The following is a 26,528-nucleotide window of genomic DNA, read 5'->3' as shown; positions in this document are numbered from 1 at the left end:
CTGGCAAATTATGAATTAAAAATAATAAATGAAATAAAAAAACTTGAAAGCACACAAGGATCTCTAAATGGCTGAATAAGTCCAAATGCTATAGTAAAGAATGTAACAGTTAAATACCGTGACCATCCAAGCAGTGGTGGAGCAGCACAGGTTAGAGCCATGATCCACGTAAATCCCAGTCCAGCGATGGCATGTTTCTCCTCAAAGCGGAAGTTGGCCATCGGCTTACATACCACAACGTAGCGTTCGATAGCCAAGACCACCAAAGACCACAGAGCAATCTCTCCTATACAAACAGTAAATAGTTTAGACTCGTCACATGAAAAGAATGTGACAAATTCCTGCCTCTTACCTCCCAAAGTGGCAAAGAAACCCTCAATGCTGCAGCCAGTGACACCCAAGCTGAAATATCCATGCAGTGACGTGAAGAGGGTGACAGTGAAGCCCCCGACCACCATGAAGAGGTCAGCTACAGCCAGGTTGAGCAGGACATAGTTCAGAGGTGTCCTCAGTTTTTTGTGTTGAACAGTGACGTAGAGTGTAAGGAAATTGATGGGGAAGGCTGTGATGATGAGGAAGAACATGTAGGCGGCCACCAGAGAGAACTTCCAAGGCTCGGCCAAGTAGTACTGAGGGTACTCGAAGGGGTTCCGAACCACCCCGGTCTTGTTAGACATGGGGATGTAAAAGTTGGGTCCTTCTGTGCCGTTCATGGTTGCTCTGAGAATTTAGGAGAGTATTGGAATATGTGTGTCTCTTTTTTTCCGTCCTGCTCGAGGAAAGTGGGGTCAGTGGTAGTGTTGAAGATAAAGGTGCACTATGCAGCCCACTGACAAGCTGCAGCACCTTTTAAATGACCAGACGGATTAAGGGCAGAGTTAGCAGAGATAGAATTAAGACACTCTCAACTCTACAAGACAAAACCTGACCGCTTCAAGGTCAGAGGTCACAATCAGAACAATTACTATGTGTTGCACGTATCGAAATTCTTAGCTGCGATGAAAATGCAAATAAAGCACAAACTACACCACTGGACAAACACTTGTCCGGCATTAGTGCTTATTGTCATTCATAAAGCCTGACTTCATAATACACACTTTATAATTAAGTTCAATCACCGAGCTGCTTGTGCGTCCTCCTACAGCTTGCATTAATCCTGTAGTTTAAGAAGGAAGGATACTTTGTCATTGCACAAGTACAATAAAATGTACAGTACCGGTACTTAAAATGTTTCCATTGGAGTTGATGAAAATGAAAACATTGCCAAATCTTTGAAAAGTGTTTATTGGTAACAATATAAATATCACAAATACAACACAATATAAAAATATGTTCTCATAACTGAATAACAGATAAACGATTATAAAACATATGCTACAGTTATAGAGTAGAAACCTGAGAAATGCAGGTTTCCATTGATAAATGTGATAATCAATACAAATAAATGTGCGATAATAGATCAAAAATAGTGTTCTTGTCTTACAAAAATGTTACATCAATTTACATTCCATTTAAAGTGATGTACTTCATCTGATTCCATGGTTAGGTAATTGTGTACTCTACAAAATGTGGAGTAATCTACATGTGTTCTGACCCTTCATAAATGTGAAGGAATAATAATATGTACCGTACTGAGACAATAAATACAAATCTGCAGACACTGCAGTGACTGCGAAGAACAGCTGATGTCTTCATTCAGTTTGGTTCGTCTATGGGTCTCCGACAGAAGGGACAGCAGTTGTGCTGAAGCACAAGAAGCTCATAGTCTTCACTGTGGAACATCTGGTAAAAAAAAACAATGAAAATACAAAAATCTGTGTAAAAGTAAGGCAGGTTTTCTGTCTTTTAAATGGTGTACCTTGAAGCAGGTGGGACACATGGTGATGCTCACGTCAGGAAGTAGGGAGCGGAAGTATTCCCACTTGAGTGGCGCAGGCCAACGCTTGATCAGGACGTCCCTCCTGCTCATGGAGCGCAGCAAAGAGCGATTCACCTTGACAGGGACAAAGTGCGAGCCGCCCTGCTGTTTGGACACATACATTCACACACACACACACACACACACACACATACATTCACTCACACACACACACACACACACACACACACACACACACACACACACACACACACACACACACACACACACACACACACACACACACACACACACACACACACACACACACACACACACACACACACACACACACACACACACACACACACACACACACATTCATGTTCTATTGTGGGACTCATCCTTTAACCTCACCAGCTGGTGCAATATGTAACGCCTTATGTCCACCTTCTCTTCTTTCTTACCTCAAAGATCATTTTCGGTGTGAAAGGGTCTTCCTCTGGATCCTCCCAACCGTCATCCATCTTTAAAACTTGCATATCTGGTTTGTGTTGGATCAAATCAATTAGTAATTCATACAGTTAGTTCCAGAAGTACATTATTTGGCCATAATATTTAAACCTATAAAACAGTGCCTATACAAAAAATAAAGATGTGTTTATGTGCAGACTTCTGGTTTTAACTTAAGAGGTTTCATACTAATATGGTTACTTTATGCATTTTAATTTTCAAAGTGATAAGTATATATACTTAGATTAATTAATGATTATTCACAGTTTATTACTGGCTTGTATAATTTGAATTAACCTAAAAAGAAGGACCTCAATATTTAGACACAAATGCAATTTTATTGTCAGGATGTCATTTAATGTTGTTAATTTTTTTAGTTTAATGCATGTCATTTATTTGCTAAAAACTGGCTGACAGTTTTGTCTTAAGTACAATCAGGGTTTATTTTGAAGTGAAATGTGCCAGAGAGCACAGCAGTCAGAGTCTCCTCACTCATCTTTGCACTGACATATGAGCAGTCAAAAAAATTGTGATTAATTTGTGTATATAAATAATTAATGCAATATTTTTGACAGCCCTAATAAATATATTTGTATTGTTAGGTATTTTACTTACTGTAGAGTGCATTTGAAGTCAGCAAGACCCACAAACTATTAGTGATGTCAGTGGATTCCACATTTTGGTGATTTATAAATTAGGGTTGTATTTATAAATATGTGACTTTGTCTATATACTTTAGAACACCTGAATGAAATTATGCAGACAATGTCTAAACGGAAAACACTTTTTTGTCAAGAACCCCCTTCAATAATTATGTTTATATAATATACAAGCTATGTCATTGTTCTATTACTTGTGAAATCATTAAACACAGTTCCTGTCTATCAAATGTTGTTCTAATTACGTATAAATTGTGAAATCCTAGCCTTTAAAGAGCTTAGGTATTAAAAATGCAACATCAGTTGTTTTTGCTACTGGCAATGCCGCTGTGCAACAACAGAGTGCTTGGGTACCATTGAGTGGCTGCCGGCTAATGCAGGTTAATCCCACCTCTAGGCCTGTGGCTGTAGCTCTCAGAGGGTTAGTGTCATTAAGATGAGACAGGAGAGTCTGTCTAACCCTATTAGCTGAAGAGCTAAGATGACTTAGCGACGACAGCTTAACTACGGACGCAGAATCGAGGCTACGGCGACTATGCAGCCTGTTAGAAGTGTCACAAAAAAGAAGATAGTGGTCTGAAAGTTTTAAGGCATGGATAAAAGCTCAAAGGATAGTATTTATGTGAAGGCAATTAAAGTGTACCGTTGTCGATATGCTGCCAGCGGTCATCCGTTCTCTCTGTGTGAGGAACTTCTAGGTCAATAAGAGACACAGCCTCTTCATCACTGATGCCCTCCTCCAAGTAGAATTGCACGAGGGGCAACACTTCTGCACACAAACACATGTGTTATGTTAAACACACGATTTGATGGTGGACAAGTATTTGCACTCCACACACCGTATGATGAGGCTGAAAAAATGAAAGGCTGGTTGCAGTTGAGGCACGCTGTCCCTTGGTTGTTCAGCAGGGGCTTGTTGGAACAGCGGTAACACATTAAGGCTTCAGTCAGTTCCTAAAACACAAATAGAAGTAGATAAAACATACAATGAAATTTGTTTAGGTTTATTGGAACCGGTTTAAAGGATTTGAATAGAGTCTGTGTGTCGTGTTGTAGCCTTTAACACACCTCGCTGTCATGGAATGGTTTGGCCCGGATTGTGAGGCTGTCCAGTTCTACGGACTCCTGAAAGCGAGAAGGAATGTACAACTTCTGGAGCTTCTCGTAGCAAAGCCTAGCCAGTTTATATGCACCAAGTTTTCTACTTTGCTTGGCCAGGGCGTACAAGGTATTACTTACAGGCAGGTCAAGGTAACTAAGGTAGACTGTTGTGTATAAAAGAGTTGCTACATGATAACCATACAGCGCCAGCAACACAGGCCAAACCTTGTGTGTGAGTGTCAATAACCACCTGAGGTTCTGAGTGGTGCTGCTTATTTTTATGTACATGGAGACAGTGTTGTAAGTGTAGTGATGGCAATGAGTTGCAGCTGCAGAAGCTTTATATTGGTGCTCCCTAACTTTGAAAATGCCACTTTTGCTCCCCCACTGCTCCTCCCAGAGTCCCAGCTCCGTTCTGGAGATACATGTGTGCCTCCTTTAAGCACATATGTAGCACAGATTTATTTTTTTTAAACGGAGTCCAATATAGCTGGTCCAAGTCGATACAATTATAGGGACAGAAAGGCTCATTCTCAAGAGATCCCAGCTGTGCTCCCACGTGAAACTATACATTCACTGGACACTTTATTAGGGTATTTTGTCAGTTTCATCTTGCACAGGTAAATACCTAATAAACATGTGTATAGCTTTTCTGTGTAATGGTGGGCTACTTTATGTGTATCTATCTAAATTGCAGTCTATTGTTTTGAGTGTTTGCATATGAAAATGCACATTCAAGTTTCAACAGTTACATTTTTGTTTACAAGCTGGGCCACTGCTTGCCATTCATGTTCCTCATCAACAACAATTTTCTTTCTTGCAGCAAAAGCATCATTCCAGCTGTGGCAACAACACTTTAGCATTCCTCTAACGCTCTTGCCCAGACATACTTGAATTTACAGATATGGGTGACATGGATAAGGAAAGGATACACTTTAAAGATGCCTGGTGGTGGGTTGTCCTTGGGGAGGTTGCTCAGAAGGAACCTACAGATGTTGAACAGCGTCTCTGGCATGAGGGAACTGAAGGGCTCATCCTAAAGACCAAAAATAACATGAATGAAAGGTAAAAGTAAAGACAGGCATTTGCTCTATTGCAAAAGTCGCTAAGACGTATGAGGTCCTGGCTCAAATCAAAGCATAATGGAGTGGTGATCACAGCCAAGCAGAAAGCTGCAACAACAAACTGAGAACGGTGACACAGGCCAGGCCACCCATAAAGTGCTCAAGGAGAGGGGGAAGCTTTGTCATTATGATCAATCACACAGTTGGTTACCAGGGTGATAGCAGTCAGGGCAGTTTCAGAAAATGACCTCCTTTCAACAAAATGATAGTTATCCATGTAATCACATGTAATGTAAGTTCATGAAGTTTGCAAGAAGCACATTTTCAAAAGTCTAATGAAGTTACTTTTCTGTAATTCATTTTATTTTGAACACTCGTTTTTTTCCGGTTTATTTTCTTATACCCTTCCTCTCCACCAGACTATTTTTGGATAGACACAATGGTGCCCAACCAAGAGCTCGGCTTTGTCAAACTATGTGTATATGCTCAGCACAACAGTTGATGTTAATAGGACATTATTTATTTGAACCACTCTTGATATGTAGATCTGTTTACATCCTACTAGAAACCCGAGGACAAAGCAGCTACTCTATCCAGGGAGTCATGTTAATGGAATGTAACATAAGATACCAAGCATGACTATGATGGACAAAGTATTGCTTACCGTGTAGCGCTGAATAGGGTGATAGACGTGGTAGAGTTCGGCAAGACTTTGAAAATGTTCAAACTTTTTTAGCATTTCGTCTTGCTGATCTTCATTGTCTGTTTCACCAAAAAACAAAACATTCAAAGAGGTTGGCAGGAGACCAGAAATGCATGAAGAAATTGTTTTAAGTTTAGGATTCTTTAGGCCTCACCTCTGGCAATGTCAAGACACTGCATTGAGAGCATCCAGTAATAATATCCTGCGTCATCGAACCGCCTCTCCACCACTGCGTTCTGGGTAAGCTGCTCCAAGACTCTGACAGCTTCATTCTGTCGCCCGGCCTTGTGAAATGCTAGAGAATGACATAAGGTTGGGTTTTTACTGTGTATTTGGTATTACTGGATTTAAAAGCACGTCAAATGTATTTCAATATTTATGGGTAAGGTCGTTTGTGCAAATAGTCATTCTTGTGGTGTTACACTACAAGTGCCAACATACCCACATAAATCAGTACAAAAGGCATTTGGCAGGGGGAAAACAGACGTCAAAGCCTTAATAAACATGTGTGCTATTCATAGTGTTCCTATCAGAGGGTAATTTGAAACAGCTTTAAGGACTACAGCCCACCAGCAAGACTGCCCGGAAAACTACAGCAGGGGGGCTAGCTATAGTGCTGTCAGTAATTTAGCAGTCCAACTACCTGGGTAAAAACAACACCAGAAAAGCAATAACAAAGTATAGATTAAAGATATATGTATATCAGTAATGATCAATTTATTGGGCTTAATCTATCTGCTTGTCCATCCTATTCTACCTTTAGTCTAATGGAAAAAAAAAGTCCAAGGATTACACTAAGAAGTGATGGAAAAGGGTCACATGGTCTGATGAGTCCAGATTGACCTAGAAGAGAGGTGAAGGAATTGTGTATTCATCATGCCTGAACCGTACTGAACAACTCATGACCCGATTTACAGAATGATCAGTTTTTTCTTCAGCGATAGTACAGATGATTGGGCAATGCCATTCATTCAGAGAACATGACACATATCGTCACACATGGATTGGCTACCACTCAATCCAGACACTTACACCGATAATTTGGGGAATGTATGGGAGATTTAAGGCAGGCGTACAACAATACTATCATCAATACATGATCGTGGCAAAGTAATACAACTTGTGATGGACACAAAAGCCACAGCAAGCATGGTAATAGAAACTAAATTCCATGTAACTAATGTATGACTGGCTTTTGCCAAATAGAGTATATTTTCAAATGAGAATGTATTTGTATGTGAGGTGCCTCAAATATGTGCCCAACCATGTGAACTTTTTCTGTGGTGGGAAGACCGACCAGAGCCTCAGACTAAATTACAATCAGTCGTGGCTCAAAACTGCCTCACTTCCTCATTAAAAAACACAAAATCAGCAAAAAGTGCAGGACAGTCGGCAGGCTCCACAGCGATCAGACCTGCTCAGGCATGTATTCCACACTGAGACGGTGCAGGAAGATTATGTACAAGAGGAAATCTGCCTGATGAGATCATAATTATAAATCTATGAGCTGGTTATACCAATGGGTACAGTTGGTAATCATCATCAAAGCAGCTTCAGAGGCCCAGTGTTTAGAACCATGCATGCATGTCATTCAGCTACCATGCAAAGCAGCTCAGTTCTGCTCCGCTCCGGCAAAGAGAATCATGTTTTGCAGTGGATGCACACAATTTTGTAAAATAAATGAAAACAGTCCAGTTGGGCTTTAAGATTGCCTTATGTGTAAACATTTGCAGTTTCATTTACTCTTAAACAGCTTGTAACAGAACACAGACAGACAAATGAACATGAGAAAGTACAAACTCACCTTTTTGCGCCTCCTCAAAGCGGTCATTTTCAGCCAACCACTGAGCATAAGGCACAAAGACATCATTTTTAAACTGGGGATGCTTGTCTGCCAGTGTAAAGGCCTGAGAAAATGACAGACAGGAGTAGAGGTTTTAGTCATGGCACTACATTGACAGGGTTCATTGCTAGTTTTGTAAATTGAAACATTTAACTTAGAGCGTCACGGCCAAGGTACTCATGGCCATTTAGGGACTCATGGATTGCAAAATATCCCCAGTCAAAGGATGGCTGCAGCAATTGTTAATTAACTGAAAATAAAGCATGTAAGCTAAGTGGATTTCACGCTTAATTAGAAGTGCAATTGCGGTGACTGTTGCCGCGGATGCCTCGCGGAGTTTGCGCCGTGGCCCGGGCGGGGGTCGCGCTTGGACTGCGGGTGGAGCACGTGGAAGACGCTCGCAACAACAAATCGATGACATCTGTGCTCATCTACCAGACCTGGGATGCAAGCCTAGACATTTGGTCGATACCAGCACAGGCGTGAGTAAGACTGAATCAAGTAATGCTGGTAATACTGGGCCCCGTAAACAGTATAGAGCTAAAATTCCAAATAACACAGCTGCTTCCAAACAACGAACTACAAAGATGTTTCAAACTGTAAACCATGCACAAATATTATGGGACCAAAATTCAAAGCCCAAAGGAATATTTGGGGGTCACCTTAATATTAGAAGTGTTGTCCAAAAGACTGAACAAATCCAGCAGTTACTGTCAGACTCTAATCTGGATTACATTTGTCTATCGGAGACATGGTTAAAACCTACAACACCTTCTGCTCTAATTAATGTCCCGGGGTACAAGATTTACAGAAAAGACAGATCAAGTGGGAGAGGGGGAGGAGTTATAATTTATGTAAGGGAAAACATTAAAAGTGAACAAATAACCCTCCCAGTAGATCATCTTGAGTGTGTTGGAATTAAAATCACATTGTCCTTAGAAATGTATTTCAAGGTAATTGTAGCATACCGACCGCCCACAGCTAAAGACATTTTTCTCAGTTCATTTTCAGACATCCTCAAACAGCACAGTACGAAAGAATTGATCGTAATGGGGGACTTTAATCTGGACCGGTTAAATAAATCGCGTAGAAAGAAACTTAAGGACATTATAAACGGCTTCTACATGACACAAATGATAAGCAGCCCTACTAGAATTACATATTCCTCCCGAACCTTGCTGGATTTGGTATTTACTAATAAACCTGATCGCATTAAAAAAACGTACAATTTACTAACAGGCTTATCAGATCATAACCTCACATTGATAACACGGAAGTTGTCAAGATTTAGGTATCACAGCCAAAAAGGTACACAAAAGTGCTTGCCCTATATCCCTAAAAAAGACCAACACTTACTAGAGAATGAACTTAAAACTGTCCCATGGAGTGACATAAATTGGACAAGCACCGAACATGCCTGTGATGACCTAATGACAAAAATCAAAGAGATTATCTGTAAATACACTAAAACAAAACCCAGAAAGAAAAGTGCTAAAATAAAAATACCTTGGATTAATGAAACAATTTGGATTCTTATGAAAAATCGGGACTCAGCTCTCAAAAGAGCAATTAAAACAGGTCTAAATAAGGATCGTATGATTTTTAAAAGTTTGAGGAACAAAGTTACAATGCTTATGCGGAAGTCTAGGGCTGACTTTCACTTAGAATTAATCAAAGCTGCAAAAGGGAACATTAGACAGTTATGGAAAACCATTGACACACTCACTGGAAGAGAGCAAACAAGAAACAACACTATAACATTAAATATCAATGGCACTACTATCACAGACAGTCTGGACATAAGTAATCATTTTAATGAACATTTCATCCAGTCTGTACAAACCCTGAATAAAAAATTCCCTCAAAATCAGTGCAAAGAATTGCCATTTATTCAGGATGGACTAAGTTTAGAATTAACAAATGAAACAAAGGTAAACAAAATCCTCTCTGCGTTAACAAGCTCACGATCTAGAGATACATACGGTCTGGACACATTCTTCCTAAAAACGTATAAAGATAGTCTTACTGCTCCTATAACAACATTAATAAATAAATCAATAACAGAAAACACTTTCCCTAACACGTTGAAAACTGCCATTATCATCCCAATCCATAAAGCAGGAAATAAACAAGACATCAACAATTACAGACCAATTAGCCTTCTCCCCGTTATATCCAAAGCAATAGAAAAACTAATCGTTGAGCAACTCACAGAACATTTGGACTATGAAGACCTCCTACATCCCATGCAGTTTGGGTTTCGGACAAATCACTCGACCGAAACTGCAAGGTGCCTTCTACTAGAAACAATCAAACAAAACCTTGATAATGGAGGTGTAGTTGGAGCAATATTCTTAGACCTTCGCAAGGCATTCGATACAGTCAGTCACCCCACGTTACTTACAAAATTAACATCTTTTAAACTGTCGACAGATACTCTGGCCTGGATTATGTCATATCTATCTGGTCGGACCCAATGTGTCCGTATTGATAACACAACATCCAGTCTCACTGCTACTGATATTGGCCTGCCACAAGGCTCTAATATCGGCCCTCTTCTTTTCTCCATGTATATAAATGACCTGCCATCTGTATGTGAGGATGTAAATATCCAGATGTATGCAGATGACACGGTTATTTATACTTGGGGAAAGGACGCTGAAACGGTTGCCAGAAAACTTACAGCAGCCATGGAGAAGGTGGCAAGATGGCTACATGACTCTTGTCTTACATTAAACATTAAGAAAACTGCAACAATGTATTTTGTAAACAAATATAAAATGTCATCCTTTCCAAATATAACGGTTAATAAGGAAATAATACAAAATGTTAGTGAATATCGTTACCTGGGTGTCATTTTGGAGCCAACACTTGGCTTTAAAAAACATATCAAACAGATGTGCCAGAGTCTTAAATACAACATAAAAACGTTCAAATGTATCAGGAATTCATTAACACTGGAGGCAGCTCAAACTTATTTTATTGCAATGATTATGTCTCGTTTTTATTATTGTATAACATGTTGGTCGCAGGCAAGCAAAATGACACTGAGGCCATTGGAAACTTTGCACAAACAATCCCTCAAAATCCTTGACCGAAAACCACAACACCACCCTCATTGTTTAGTTCTCCAAAAATATAGATTGTTGAATTTAGCTAACATTCAAAGATTAGCATCAATACGAATGGCCCATCGAATCTTAAATAACACTGCACCAGTGCCACTTAAGCACTTTGTCCAGTTTACATCTGCTGTGACAACTAGAAACACACGAGCCTCCACCAGGGGGCAGTGTAGCATACCCAGATGTAAAACCTCTTTTGCACAATCAGCCTTTTCATATAAAGCCATAAAGGAATGGAACGACCTCACAACAAACTTGAAAAGTCTAACAGATTACTCTTCATTCACAATTGAAGTTAAAAAGTGGCTTTGGAGCAATCAAAGCTGCTCACACGGTCACTAAGATGGGCATTATGTTTGACACATCAACCTAATGTGTATTATATTTATCCATGAGAGCATTTTTATTGTAAATTGTGAGGTGTGTGTGTTAAAATCATGGTTGTTTTTACAAATGATGACAGATGTGAACAAAAGCATGTATTGTCTTTGTGTGATGATGTAAATGAGGTGTGGTTGTATTGTATATTAAGTATGTGTCCATGAAAGGGCATTTTATGACTTTTTTCTTAATACTTGTGTATGTTTTTATTGTCATAATTTTTGTATCCCTTTAATTTAGGTAGCCAGGGACTGCAGATGGAAATGAGCTATTTAGCTATAATCTGGTACAGAACATATCTGTCTTTGAGCTTAATGTTTCTGTACATTGTCCCTTCAAATAAAGACTAAACAAACAAACACCTCGCTGTTGAATGACGTGGTATGAAGGACACTGTGCACATGTATGAGCTCTGACATCAACTAATGAGTCTAAATATCCTACAAGGAAACCATAGCCAAGAAACACAAATGAGTTTAACCGTATAGTCGAAAGAGAGAGCAGGTGTTCCAAGGCTGTTAGTCCAAGGTTGTCTGAAGAAATACTTTGTTTTAGCGAAGTCAATATCCTCCATATGGGCCATGCTAAAACTCACTCTGCTGTCTGGCTCCTCCTTCCATAGTGAACGTTAGAAAAACAGTTCTGTAATAAATAGTAAATTCTTTCCTTTTTTATCATTAAAGGGACAAAATATTAGGAATCCTGTGCAAATAAAACAATATCTTTACTTGGCTCTTCTGTTTCAGCATGCAAATCAACTACTGTATGTGTCTCTCCACTGATGACAAAAATGCAGCATTTCCGTCTTGTCAAAGCAGCATCCTCGGTTCTGACGGTAAAATGTGACTGCAAGCAGAACAGAGCAGGAAGATGATCCTCTGCTAGAATGTTGTGGTATGCTTTTCTAATCATCTTGTGGCCACGGATTCCGAAAACTCCAAGCTATATGACTAACTCTGGAGCGTATGCATGGTTTCACTTTCAGTTTGTCAGCAGCTTATAAGGTAATTAGGCTTAACTTATTAAAATGTTGCTTACTTCTCAAGAACCATGACCACAAAGTTCTTGTTGTGTACATATTTCCACAGCAGTTTATTAGCACAATCTCATGTGCCTGCCATCATATACGTATGTGACTGGCTAAGAACTGTATATGTGTGTATACGTGTACAGTATATACACGTACAAATGTGTGTGTACCATATATATATATATATATATATATATATATATATATATATATATATATATATATATATATATATATATATATATATATATCCATTTTCTACCACTTGTCCCTTTCTATATATATATATATATATATATATATATATATATATATACATATATACATACATATATACATACATACACACACACACACACACACACACACACACACACACACACACACACACACACACACACACACACACACACACACACACACACACACACACACACACACACACACACACACACACACACACACACACACACACACACACACACACACACACACACACACACACACACACACACACACAGCAGGTGTGCATCCTGTGAGAAGAAATGTGTCAGACCTCATCCCAATGCTGGGTTTCCACATGCAGCTGCACCAGCGCCTGCAAGTCCCCCATCTTGGAATAAGTCTCAGAAGCATAACCGTGGTGCTTCAGCTTCTTAAAATAGAAAGCGCATTTCGCCAGTGGTTCTCTTTCAGCTTTGTCCAGCTTACGAGTCAAGTCTATCAGCCTGGATGAAAGGTGAAAGGGGGGATGGGGATAAAACAGATCAACTGTCATTTGGTGGTCGGGAGTATACATTGTGACAAAATTACTGTGATCACTGTCTGTAGTTAAAATGTGTTTGTTATGCTGACCCACTAGTAGAAGCTTAGAGGTCTACGCAACACAACGAGTGGGTGGCGTCATCTCATAGGACCACATAAAGAGGCTCAGATTTGGCGTTTCATTTGATTTGCATGTATGAGTGAAAGCTAATCGAAAGATAAATGCAGTTAAAATCTTAGTTGGCCAATGTACTGCAGTTTCTGTTGTAAAACTAAAGTGAGAGGAGCTGGATAGCAACAGCTACATTTAAAATGTGACCTATTGTTATATTGCCATTCACACTTTTAAACGCTAGCCCGCCTCTCCTTTAACATAAAAATAGATTTAGAGTTACCACCTCATGGCTGGACGCCTACACAAACCACTTTAGTTGGAATTTTCAGCTATGTTTGTCTAGACTCAATATTAATGTGATATAAATGTTCCAAATGCTTTTTGGCTAACACACAAACGTCTATATGAATGATTGTACATATTATTTGAGTAAAAGTATAGTCTTCACAGCAGAAACTAGTATTGCCGAAGACTGATAAAGAATATTGTCACATGATGCCCCACCACCACCTTTATCTTGCTAGAAAAGTGAACTGGTATTAATGGCTAAAAGTGTTTTTGTAGAACATTATGATACCACACTAAAAATAACATGAAGCTATTTGGATTTTTTAAAATTATCACTTGATTATTTTTTAGATTAAATGTTTCATTTCGGCAAAAAAAACATGTTTGCAACACAGCCAATAATCTTGACTTTTGATTGCCAAATTCCATTTAGCTTATCCTTAAGAACGAGTCAACATTTACATCAAAGGAGAATAATTCCCTCCAGGCTATGCAAAGATGTTGCATTGCAAAAAGACCACAGTGTCCTTGACAGAAAGCATTCCCTCAAACATCCTTTAGGATTACTAAATTGTCACATAAGTAGAAATGTGTTTTGTGCAGTTACAAATCTAAAAAGTGTAACACCTACATGTCTGCCCAGCCATGCTCCCCTAAAATGTCGATGGCTTTGAGATTCTCCCCAGCTGAGATATACATCTCTGCTGCCGCCTGGGGCTCTTTGCTGCACTTGGCCCAGTCAGCTTGCTTGGCCATCAGGATCCGAGAAGTCCTGGGGTCTGCTGCCCCAATATAGTCCTGTAAAGTGCAAAGTAAATACACAAGTGCCATGGTTAAAATGGAAACTGGAATGCTTTGTCCCAGTCAGACAGACACATGGAGGTCAAGTCCGAGACAGGAGGGAGAGAATCACACAACAGCAGGCATCCGGGGATCCTCCAATTCCGGTATTCATCCTACCTAAAACATACAGGCTCTGGGAACAGATGGCCGCACAGCCACATAAATATACAGTAGCCACATCCAATACACATACACACACAGTCAAATAAATACACACAAGCAAGTTATGCCTGTGTCATCTGCTGAGGCAACATGCTTACATTGTGGACTGCAACCAACGGCTCTTCTGCCTCCTTGTTTGGGCTCCCTGAGATTTTGTTTAACCCCGGAGTGAGAAAATTTTGCATTTTTAAAGAGTTCTATAATTTCCGACTACCTTTGAGGCCATAACTGCGCACAGGATGAGTCCTGAGGCGCAACGAAGACAAGTAAGAGACTTGAAGCCTGTGTGCTCAGTTCAGCTTCTTGAGTGTGTAACCACTTGTGTAAGCTAACCATGAGTACTTGCCTTGAAAGAAAATAGAAAAGGGCAACAACTTTAATTTCACATGAACAGATTGGTTTTCATGTAAAGTAGAGAAGTTACATATTTTATTATTTTAAAAGTTTATAAACTGTGTTACGTTTTGCATCTATATACTATTTTTCTATTGCAGAATATGTGTCTTTTAATAGTAAAGGTTACAGACCCCAGCATTAGCTAATTAATATCAAAGTCTTTCCATACATTAAAAAAAAAGGCTAAACCATTTTTACTTTTTTCCCTACTTCTCCTGACATCTGCACCGAAGAATTCATGCAAAATTTAGAAGCTCCATTTCCAACTCAAACTGGTGTGTGAAAGTTGGCTTTGTGTTGTGAAATAATACATGCATAAAGGCATGTTGTAAACGTGCTGTCACCTGATTTATGTGGAGATTTCAGTGAGCACCTGATATAATAAAAAACACCCCACCCAAACACTGGACACTTTTGTGAACACGCGAACATTTGTGTGCATTGTTTGTCTTAAGGGTCAATCACAGTCAATCACCTTTGCATACTCGAACATGCGCAGGTCAGTGTACATGCTCAAAGCCTTGGGTTCCTGGCCGGTACGCTTGTAGAGCTTGGCTGCCTCGTGGAATTTTCCCTGGTAGGCGTAGATGTCTGCCAAGAACAAGTCGTTGTCGTTTTCTCCTCGCTTCTTCCTGGCCTGCAAATCAAACAACACCGATACTGGCACGTGTGTAGAGATAAAATGCTTACATGCATTCATGACCTATCCACACACTAGTTAGATGCAAATAAACCTACTGTTGGACCACAGTTAAACTTTTTTGTCTTTGTATGTCCCATACAATTTGAATATCCAAATAATTAGCTGCATTTCCATCCATCCATCCACACAGATTGACAGGCAACCATTCACACTCGCATTTACACACCGATTTAAAAAAAATCTACACATGCTGTACATTTTTTATATCATGAACATTACATTCTGTAAACTTTGGGTGTGAAATGGCCTTACAAAACAAAAAGTGACTTTTACCTCAATACTATTAATGAGCTCCAGGTAGCGTAGGTCTTGTATTCTAATAAAAGCCTGTATGGAAGAAAGACAAGTGATGATTTAGATGACACACAGGGTTTCTGGTGTTATATGTCCAAACATTTGCTTCAAATATTATATTGCAAGTTGTTCTTTGGGTCATCTGGAAGGTTTGCGGTCCAATTGTATTGCTGTGTAAACATTGAGTCCTACATAACATGAAACGTGTGTGTATGTGTGTGTGCGTGCGTACGTGCGTAACACTTGCCTTTTTGGCAATGTCAAAATCAAGGCCCTCTAGAGCTTCTGTAGCCAAATTCCTCCAATCGCTGTCGGTCACACCTAAACAGGCTATCTGGTGGGCCTCTTTAAACATCTTTCTTTCCAGATACTGGTACATGGGTGCTGACTGGGAAGATTTTACAAGATCATAAGAATACAGAGCACAAGAATGTAATGCAAGCAGCTGCATGAGATAAAGAAATACAGTAGTCGTAATCATACACATAATATTTCTCTAATAGTCTTATTGTTTTAAAGGTTATAACCAGTGTACTGGAGCTAATTCCGTTTTGTAGCAGTTTCTTCCAATTTTTACAATCAGCCTACAAAAGTATAGTTTTGGTTTTGGAGATATTGTAGATTACAATAGTATTTATTATACAGCAAGTTTTAGTATCAGTGTGCTACTGTAGATCAATGGTAATGCCTCTATACTACATACCCACCTGAGGTACCTCCACAGCAGACATGGAATAGACATGGAGACAAAAGATTTTGGAGCCGTTGAAGCCGACCATGAAACCCTGCATCTTTTGCTGGTGTACAGGGAAGTTACTAGCCTTGATGTTAAGGTAGCCATTACCAGAGAAACACAGCATGACCTCACACTGAGTATTCCAGGCGACACTGTTAGCATTAGGTTCCTAAAAGGAAAAAGGGAACGTGAAAAATTAGCACGTTCCGGTGTAAATTCATCATAAGTACATGCATGTTTTCTATTCTATTCATTCATTTCAGTGAAATTTAAGTAAAAAATGTCAGCCAGAAATTTTGAACCACAATTCTAATCGCTGACCTGAAAAAGCAGTTCTTTGCTGTTAATGTCATAGACCAGGAGGGTATTGTGCTCGTCTACCACAGCCAGTTTTTTTCGCGAGGCACTCATATCCAGGCATCGCACAGATGTTGACAACTTCAGCAGGGTAATAGGGAATGGGTTGTCTACAAAAATCTTTAAGATCTACAAAAGAACATAAAAGTAGTTTGAGCAAAGCTGGCTAGATATTGTGGGAATACATAACAACTACACATGTTTGATAAACTTTCTTATTCCCATTTTAACCAGTTACTGGATCTATTTTATCATCTCAAACTACTCACAGCTCCATTTTTTAATCCCACCAGGAGGCCTTCTCTGCCTGGTGGACCACCGATCACTTTGATGTAGCGAATTAGAGACTCCATCACCCATTCTTTTTCTTTGACACTGGAGAAGGACAGACATTGAAGTCTCTTCTCCTGCAAAACAGAACAGTGCTTCAATTGCTAACGTGTCATAATGTGTAAATCACCTGCCTTATTTCTTTCAGCAACATTTTTTTGGCATTCAGCAACAGTTAACAAATCTTAACGGATTGCTCTTTTTTAAGCAACTAGTAGAAACAAGAGGCCCTAAAGATAAACAAAAATGTGCTTTGACCCAAGAGGCTCACACCCCTTATGAACACAGCCCATTTTGACTGTCTAAAAGCTGTCTGAAGACTTAAACATGAGCATGCCTATTTGAGGAAGATCTGAAAGATCCCTGTCACACAGGCAGATTTAAAAGGAAATAACCTATGTGTTATGGCCGCTCCTCCTCCCCACTGGTGTTTGTCAAACACAGAGAGACAAGAAACAGGCATACACTGGATCGGCACCATGTGGTAATTTTCCTTCACTCAAATGACTTATTTTATGTCGTTGAAGGGAGCTAAGAGGATTAGGGAGACATGTCCAGCAGAACATTTGAGAAACAACGCATTGTATTTTTCCCTTTAGGCTCATACTGAAGGACTGAACACTGGCTCTCATGCCGCTTCCAACATCCACCCTGTGCCAAAGTCTCTAGAAGAGTCTAAAATATGTGCTTAGAATAAAGAAAAAAAAAAAATAAAGAAATCTGTTGTCTTCCTAACCTGACACAGGACGATGTGATTGGAGCAAACCACTAGCAAGTTGCACTCAAACTTCTTGCAGATCTTCTCTTTGATGCGGTAGCGCATGTCTGAGGAGTCTTCCGAGACAAGCTCGTAGATTGTTATCTTCTCGGGCAGCTGGATGGCAAGACGGTTTTTGTAGATGGCGATTTTCTTTACCAGCTCACCACACTTAATCCTCACTGAAAAAGGAGGGCACAACAGAGGGAGAGAGTGAATATTTAGAGGTCAAATTTTCTTTTGCCAACATAAAGTATCCTGTTGAGTAAATCCAATCTGTTACCATGCTGCTTTTTTTCCTGGGGGAAATATTATGTGCACCACTGCAATGTTCATTATAAAATAACAAATACTGTATACTGGTTTAAAATATTCAGGTTAATTATTTTGATTAAATACATATAGTTTTGTTCACAAAACATTTCGAGCCTTGGACACAGGGGTGTCCAAACTACGGCCCGCGGGCAAAGTGCGGACTGCCAGCATCTTCAGTCTGGCTCGCGTGACGTCCCAAGTTAAATATGAAGGCTAGCCCGTAGTGTGTGGAGTTTAATTTGAATAACATTGCAGTTTGATCGCCTTAAACACGCCACCTTCTTAAGGACAATGTTAGTAATGTTGGTCAATGACCATTAAATCTCGATTGAAGGTTAAAGGGTAACTGCACTTTTTTTTTGTCTATCGTTCACAATCCTTATGAGAGAAAATAAGAAAAATGTTTTGGTTTTTTTGCCTTCTAACTTGTAATAATCGGCTCATTCTCGGTGGCTAGCAATACAGCTAATGGGAGCAATCCATTCTGCCTCTAAATCCCTTTGAAAATGCATCTAAAAACCGCCAACAATACCTTATTTATATTCTGTAATCTGTATAATAACAAACCCAACATTTTTATTGTAAGAGCGAACACTGAAGAACTGTTTTGCTACTGTAGTAACACATCTCCTTGCGACGGCATTCTAAGGCATCAGCCGTAAAATAGCTACAGCAAGAGGTAAGCAAGCAATTGCGTCAACAGCTGAATGGCTTTTGAGTTTGTAATGCACAATGCAATAGGACAACAATCTGTATGGACTAAAAAACATGAACATGAAGTATTAGCCCACATTTAATGTTTTGTTTGTACACAGCTAGCTCGACAAAGTATGTATTGTAGTTGTACAGTGCCGCCTGAGGGATCCAAGGTCACGGGCATTCAATGTTACGTGCAGCGATTTCTCCAGATTCTCTGAACCTTTTGATGATATTACAGACATTAGATGGTAAAAGATCCCTAAATTCCTTGCATAGCTCATTGAGAAATGTTGTTCTTAAACTGTTGGACAATTTGCTCACGCATTTGTTCACAAAGTGGTGACCCTCGCCCCATCCTTGTTTGTGAATGAATGAGCATTTCATGGAAGCTGCTTTTACACCCAATCATGGCATCCACCTGTTCCCAATTATGCTGTTCCCCTGTGGGATTTTCCAAATAAGTGTTTGATGAGCATTCCTCAACTTTATCAGTCTTTTTTTCCACTTGTGCCAGCTTTTTTGAAACATGTTGCAGGCATCTAATTCCAAATTAGTTAATATTTGCAAAAATTTTAGTTTTCCAATTCGAACTTTAAGTATCTTGTCTTTGCAGTCTATTCAATTGAATATAGGTTGAAGGCATACAAATTATGAATGAACACATGTGGAGTTATGTACTTAACAAAAAAGGTGGAATAACTGAAAACATGTTTTATACTGTAGTTTCTTCAAAATAGCCACCCTTTGCTCTGATTACTGCTTTGCACACTCTTGGCATTCTCTCGATGAGCTTCAGTTATTTCACCTTTTTTTCTTAAGTACATAAATCCACATGTATTCATTCATAGTTTTGATGCCTTCAGTGACAATCTACAATGTAAATAGTCATGAAAATAAAGAAAAACACATTGAATGAGAAGGTGTGTGTGTATATATATATATATATATATATATACAAACCCTGTTTCCATATGAGTTGGGAAATTGTGTTAGATGTAAATATAAACGGATACAATGATTTGCAAATCCTTTTCAACCCATATTCAATTGAATGCACTACAAAGAAAGATATTTGATGTTCAAAATCATAAACTTTATTTTTTTTTTGCAAATAATAATTAACTTAGAATTTCATGGCTGCAACACGTGCCAAAGTAGTTGGGAAAGGGCATGTTCACCACTGTGTTACATGGCCTTTCCTTTTAACAACACTCAGTAAACATTTGGGAACTGAGGAGACACATTTTTTAAGCTTCTCAGGTGGAATTCTTTCCCATTCTTGCTTGATGTACAGCTTAAGTTGTTCAACAGTCCGGGGGTCTCCGTTGTGGTATTTTAGGCTTCATAATGCGCCACACATTTTCAATGGGAGACAGGTCTGGACTACAGGCAGGCCAGTCTAGTACCCGCACTCTTTTACTATGAAGCCACGTTGATGTAACACGTAGCTTGGCATTGTCTTGCTGAAATAAGCAGGGGCGTCCATGGTAACGTTGCTTGGATGGCAACATATGTTGCTCCAAAACCTGTATGTACCTTTCAGCATTAATGGCACCTTCACAGATGTGTAAGTTACCCATGTCTTGGGCACTAATACACCCCCATACATATCACAGATGCTGGCTTTTCAACTTTGCGCCTATAACAATCCGGATGGTTCTTTTCCTCTTTGGTCCGGAGGACACGACGTCCACAGTTTCCAAAAACAATTTGAAATGTGGACTCGTCAGACCACAGAACACTTTTCCACTTTGTATCGGTCCATCTTAGATGAGCTCAAGCCCAGCGAAGCCGACAGCGTTTCTGGGTGTTGTTGATAAACGGTTTTCGCCTTGCATAGGGGAGTTTTAACTTGCACTTACAGATGTAGCGACCAACTGTAGTTACTGACAGTGGGTTTCTGAAGTGTTCCTGAGCCCATGTGGTGATATCCTTTACACACTGATGTCGCTTGTTGATGCAGTACAGCCTGAGGGATCGAAGGTCACGGGCCTAGCTGCTTACGTGCAGTGATTTCTCCAGATTCTCTGAACCCTTTGATGATATTACGGACCGTAGATGGTATGAGTTTGAGTTTGAGTTTGAGTTTATTTCAAACATGCAAGCATACAACATGATACATCACAATTTCCAGTTTCTTTTCAACATGTTCGAAAAGGAGTAGGAAGAAGCAGAGCTTATTTAATCCTACCCCTTTTCTTTACATAACAGTTGCAAAACTTTTTGTTCACTTCCTGTTCACAATTTTTTCACAATAAACTCCATAAGTAATCACAATAAAAATAAATAAATAAATAATAGTAAGAATTTAATAATAATAATTGGTGAAGTAAGTCATATTTCATATGATGAGATAAGTAAGATTACTTTAAGAATGAATGAATGGATGGATGAAATAAATTGAGAATGTTTGTCATGGTTCTTCTTCTTTGTACTTTGTAAACACTTTAAGTTTGAAGAGTTTCTTGAAGTGTATCATATTAGTACATTGTTTGATTGCTTTGCTTAATCCATTCCATAATTTAATTCCACAAACTGATATACTGAAGGTCTTAAGTGTTGTACGTGCAAACAAATGTTTTAAATTACGTTTTTCTCTAAGATTATATTTCTCCTCTTTTTTTGAGAAGAATTGTTGTATATTCTTGGGTAGCAGGTTATAGTTTGCTTTGTGCATAATTTTAGCTGTTTGCAAATTCACTATGTCGTGGAATTTCAGTATTTTTGATTCAATAAATAAAGGGTTTGTATGTTCTCTATATCCAACATTATGTATTATTCTAACTGATCTTTTTTGTAACACCGTTAATGAATGAAGTGTACTTTTGTAATTATTTCCCCATATTTCTACACAGTAGCTCAGATATGGTAACACTAGTGAGCAGTAAAGAATATGAAGGGATTTTTGGTCTAGAACATGTTTTGCTTTATTCATTATTGACGTGTTTCTTGCAACTTTATGTTGTATATTTTTTACGTGAGATTTCCAGTTCAATTTATCATCAATCATTATACCTAGAAATTTGGTTTCGTTTACTCTTTCAATTTCTATTCCGTCTATTTGTATTTGTGTTTGACTTTTTCTTCTACTGTTACCAAATAGAATTTTTTTAGTTTTACTAAGATTCAACGATAGTCTGTTTCTGTCAAACCATCTTTTTAATTTGTTAATTTCTTCTGTTATTATTTGTATTATCTCCTGTGTGTTCTCTCCTGAACAAAACGCTGTTGTATCATCCGCAAATAATACTAACTTTAAATCTTTTGTAACTTTACAAATGTCATTTATATAGAGATTGAATAATTTAGGTCCTAGTATTGATCCCTGAGGTACACCACAGGATATATTTAGCGTTGTAGACGTGTGTTCGCCTAGCTTCACGTATTGTTTCCTGTTCGTTAGATAACTTCTTATCCAGTTTAAGACTAACCCTCTGATGCCATATCGTTCTAGTTTTTTGATTAAAATATTGTGATTAATTGTGTCAAATGCTTTAGTTAGATCCATAAAAACCCCTGCCGCACATTTTTTACTATCTATTGCATTGGTAATTTGTTCTGTAATTTCAATTAAAGCCATTGAAGTTGAAACATTAGCTCTATATCCATATTGGTTCCCTTCGAGTATTCTATTTTTATTTATGAAACTTTCTAATCTGTTATTGAACAGTTTTTCAATGATTTTAGAAAATTGTGGAAGTAGAGAAACAGGTCTATAATTTGTAAATTGATGTTTGTCTCCAGTCTTATAAATTGGTGCAACTTTAGCTATTTTCATTTTGTTTGGAAATGTACCTGTTTGAAATGATAGGTTACTAATATACATTAATGGTCCTGAGATCTCTTCAATAACCTTTTTTATCGTTTCCATATCAATTCCGTTACAATCAGTTGAAGTCTTAGATTTACATTTTTTCACGATTGTAACTATTTCCTCCTGTGTCACATTACTGAGGAACATGGAGTTGGGATTTGGCTCTATGGTATCATTATAGTCCTCAATTGGAACTGGGTCTGGAGTCTTTTCTTCCAATTTTGGTCCAATATTTACAAAATAATTATTGAAGCTTTCAACTACTTCCTTTATGTTGTCATTTTTTTTATTTTCATCTAAGAAGTATCGAGGGTAGTCCCTCTTAGTTCCATTTTTAATAATGCTATTGAGGATGACCCATGTTGCTCTCATATTGTTTTTGTTCCTGTCCAATAATTCACTGTAATATTCTTTTCTACATGATCGTAGTATGTCTGTTAACTTGTTTTTATACTTTTTGTACTTAATTTCTGCCTCTATAGTTCTTTGTGCTATAAATTCTCTATATAGAGTATTCTTCTTCTTACAAGCATTTTTTAATCCTTTTGTCATCCATGGTTGATTATTCTTTCTCTGCTTGTTACTGAGTTGTATCCATGGACAATGTTTGTCATAAAGTATTATGAACTTGTTTAAGAAATGTTCATATGCTTCATCAACCTCTTTTTCATTATACACATTGTCCCAATCTTGCTTTTGTAGTTCAATTTTGAAGGCAGTCATCCTCTTCTCTGTGCATAGTCTTCGAAATGTCCTTTTGTCTTCCATGTTCTTCTTGTAGTTTCCATCATATATTGTAAAAACTGGCAGATGATCACTAACGTCGCTTATAAGTAGACCACTTGTAGTGTTATTATCAAAATCATTGGTAAAAATATTATCAATAAGCGTGGCACATTGTCCTGTGATTCTGCTTGGCTTTGTGATTTTAGGATATAGACTGATGCTGTACATTGTATCAATGAAGTCATCAATAGACTTTTGCTTGTTGGGGTTCAATAAGTCAATATTAAAATCACCACATAAGAACATTATTCTTTGACCATTGTCCATGTAAGTTGCCTTGATCCATTCTTCAAATGTTTCTATACTTGACTTAGGTGATCTATATATACAACTGATGAATATGTTTTTGCTTTTTTCCTGACATATTTCAATGGTTATACATTCTAAGATATTATCTATGGCAAATGACATGTTTTTTACCACTTTGTAGTTCAGGTTCTTCATCACGTACACAGCTACTCCTCCTCCATATTTGTTGGTTTTGTTGATGTAGTTTAGTTCATTTCCCTCCAGATCAAAATCTATTCCTTTTTTTATCATCAATCCATGTTTCTGTGACAGCAATCACTTTGAAGGGTTCGTTGATGTGTTCCAAAAAGTTCTTAATGTTGTTGTAATTTGCATACAAGCTTCTACTATTAAAATGAATAATTGACAATTTGTTATCACATTCAATGTTGCTATTATATTGATCATCTGTATAATAAAAACAACTATTACTGATGTGGGAGAAAAAATTTGTATCTGGATCTATATCATTTTCCAAATCCTGGTTTTTGTGATCTTTGTTGCAGAAATTTTTTAGTTCCATATTTTCTTGTTCAACAAACTTTGATGTTGTTTCAATAATCTCCATAAGTGTAGGTGGATGCAATCCTGAATCTAGGTCCTCTTGTTTAGTCGTCCCTTGGAACATAGTAGTGCCGATGCTGAATTTAGGTGCTTGTTTTCTTTCAGAGTCCATTATCATCGTTGTTGTGGTAGCTGTGTAAACTTTAAAAATTGTCCAGGTCCTTGATGTCATGGACAACAATTACTCTTGCTTCTGGACTTCCATTCAGCTTGATGTAGATTTTACAGTTGGCGCTCCAAGTTCCCTGGATTTTTCCCTGCCTTCTCAAGTCGCGTGCTTTCTTGGCGATTTCAGCATTACGTTTTGTGAGATGCTCATTCATGTACACATTTGTTCCCTTCAGCTTCTTTCCCTGTCTCAGCAATGCCATTTTAGATTTTCTGTTTACGAGTTTCACAAGCACGACTGGAGTGGCGTTGTTGTTTCTTCCGTTCAGTGGGATGCATGTTTCGATGGTATTAATGTCAATTTCAATTTCTTTTGATTGCAGAAAGTTGACCACTTGCTGTTCTGCTGAGACCTTCTGGTTCACCTTCATTATTCACAGCTTTCGCATAGGATCTTGGTTTAATTCGGTGCCCTGTCACAATGATATCATTCATTCGTTTATCCTGATCCATTTTATCTATGATGTTCCTCAGCATGTTGTTGTCTTCTTGAAGGATCTTCATTTGTTTGCTCATTTCAGTGGCTTCTTTATTTCTGGAGTTGTTCTCTTTTTTCATTTCTTTAATTTCTTCTTTCATTTCCTCTTTCCATCCATCCACCAATTCTTCCAATGTTTCTATCATTTCTTCTTTAAATTCCTGGAGTATTTTTTGTAGTATCCCTTCTTGAATCCCATCATGTCCTGTGCCCAGCTTCAAATCAGTCTTTCCAGTCAATCCTTTAACTTTTGGCATCGCGGCAGTCACTGACGTCAGCGCCTCTTATGTCTTAAGGGCAGTTACTTCTTTAGCGACTTGCGGCACTTTTAACTTGTTTTTTCAACAATTTCGTACCTTGCGCCGTTCAGAGATCAATTTGAAGTGTCAGCCTGTCAACTTATATCAATCTGCGACGTCGGGATCACTTTAAAACAGCTGTAAACTCGCCGTAACTTTTGGTTGCTAGGCAACCGCTTTGAACTGCGGGAGGCGCCTTTGGCTTGAGGCTAACGGCTCTTCCACTCGCCTTATTTCAGCGTATCAGTGCCTCTCAACTGACCAAAATCAGATCGAAGATGCCAGGTGACTCTCCTGTGATCGCAAATCAGTGGTCAAATCAGTGGTCAAAATCTTCAGACTTAACAAAAACTCCGGTAGCAGAAGCGGAGCTTTTTTCTTTGCGTCCTTTCTCATTGACAGGAAGTGACGCTGAAATCCCTAAATTCCTTGCAATAGCTGGTTGAGAAAGTTTTTTCTTAAACTGTTCAACAATTTGCTCACGCATTTGTTGACAAAGTGGTGACCCTCGCCCCATCCTTGTTTGTGAATGACTAAACATTTCATGGAATCTACTTTTATACCCAATCATGGCACCCACCTGTTCCCAATTTGCCTGTTCACCTGTGGGATGTTCCAAATAAGTGTTTGATGAGCATTCCTCAACTTTATCAGTATTTATTGCCACCTTTCCCAACTTCTTTGTCATGTGTTGCTGGCATCAAATTCTAAAGTTAATGATTATTTGCAAAAAAATAATATATATATACAGTATATATATATATATACACATATATACATACATACATACTGTACATACACATACATACATACATACATACATACATACATACATACATACATACATATATATATGTATGTGTGTGTTTGTGTATATATATATACATACACACACACACATATATACAGTATATATATATATATTTATATAAATACACACATATATATAATTTTTTATACAAACATATACACTCGTGTGTGTGTGTGTGTGTGTGTGTGTGTATGTGTGTGTGTGTGTGTGTGTGTGTGTGTGTGTGTGTGCGTGCGTGCGTGCGTGCGTATTGTTACTTTACATGCAGCCTCCAAAGTCAAAA

At 38.4% G+C, this 26,528-nt stretch overlaps 2 protein-coding genes across 2 annotated transcripts in view; both read right to left on the bottom strand.

Moving 5' to 3' along the window:
* Nucleotides 1–1,131, bottom strand: part of LOC133653839 (rhodopsin-like) — a 17,117-nt gene extending 15,986 nt beyond the window's left edge. The window contains exons 1-3 of the mRNA XM_062053577.1: nucleotides 1,119–1,131; nucleotides 353–700; nucleotides 118–286 (exon numbers count right to left, since the gene is read on the bottom strand). Of these exons, the coding sequence (XP_061909561.1) occupies nucleotides 118–286; nucleotides 353–677 (494 nt within the window). The 5' untranslated portion in view covers nucleotides 678–700; nucleotides 1,119–1,131. The remainder of the gene's footprint in view (nucleotides 1–117; nucleotides 287–352; nucleotides 701–1,118) is intronic.
* Nucleotides 1,132–1,267: 136 nt separating this feature from the next.
* Nucleotides 1,268–26,528, bottom strand: part of ift122 (intraflagellar transport 122 homolog (Chlamydomonas)) — a 31,003-nt gene continuing 5,742 nt past the window's right edge. Inside the window, exons 11-29 of the mRNA XM_062053569.1 lie at nucleotides 18,003–18,205; nucleotides 17,206–17,343; nucleotides 16,901–17,065; nucleotides 16,551–16,748; nucleotides 16,091–16,231; nucleotides 15,823–15,876; nucleotides 15,322–15,483; nucleotides 14,077–14,243; nucleotides 12,834–13,005; nucleotides 7,703–7,805; nucleotides 6,053–6,193; nucleotides 5,860–5,957; nucleotides 5,064–5,167; nucleotides 4,099–4,264; nucleotides 3,870–3,984; nucleotides 3,674–3,799; nucleotides 2,326–2,402; nucleotides 1,859–2,023; nucleotides 1,268–1,782 (exon numbers count right to left, since the gene is read on the bottom strand). Coding sequence (XP_061909553.1) covers nucleotides 1,696–1,782; nucleotides 1,859–2,023; nucleotides 2,326–2,402; nucleotides 3,674–3,799; nucleotides 3,870–3,984; nucleotides 4,099–4,264; nucleotides 5,064–5,167; nucleotides 5,860–5,957; nucleotides 6,053–6,193; nucleotides 7,703–7,805; nucleotides 12,834–13,005; nucleotides 14,077–14,243; nucleotides 15,322–15,483; nucleotides 15,823–15,876; nucleotides 16,091–16,231; nucleotides 16,551–16,748; nucleotides 16,901–17,065; nucleotides 17,206–17,343; nucleotides 18,003–18,205 — 2,582 coding nt within the window. The 3' untranslated portion in view covers nucleotides 1,268–1,695. The remainder of the gene's footprint in view (nucleotides 1,783–1,858; nucleotides 2,024–2,325; nucleotides 2,403–3,673; nucleotides 3,800–3,869; nucleotides 3,985–4,098; nucleotides 4,265–5,063; nucleotides 5,168–5,859; nucleotides 5,958–6,052; nucleotides 6,194–7,702; nucleotides 7,806–12,833; nucleotides 13,006–14,076; nucleotides 14,244–15,321; nucleotides 15,484–15,822; nucleotides 15,877–16,090; nucleotides 16,232–16,550; nucleotides 16,749–16,900; nucleotides 17,066–17,205; nucleotides 17,344–18,002; nucleotides 18,206–26,528) is intronic.

This window comes from Entelurus aequoreus, linkage group LG07, assembly GCF_033978785.1.
Source record: "Entelurus aequoreus isolate RoL-2023_Sb linkage group LG07, RoL_Eaeq_v1.1, whole genome shotgun sequence".
NCBI lineage: Eukaryota > Metazoa > Chordata > Actinopteri > Syngnathiformes > Syngnathidae > Entelurus > Entelurus aequoreus.
The sequence above is the reverse complement of the archived record's forward strand: the minus strand, read 5'-3'. Positions and strand labels throughout refer to the sequence as shown.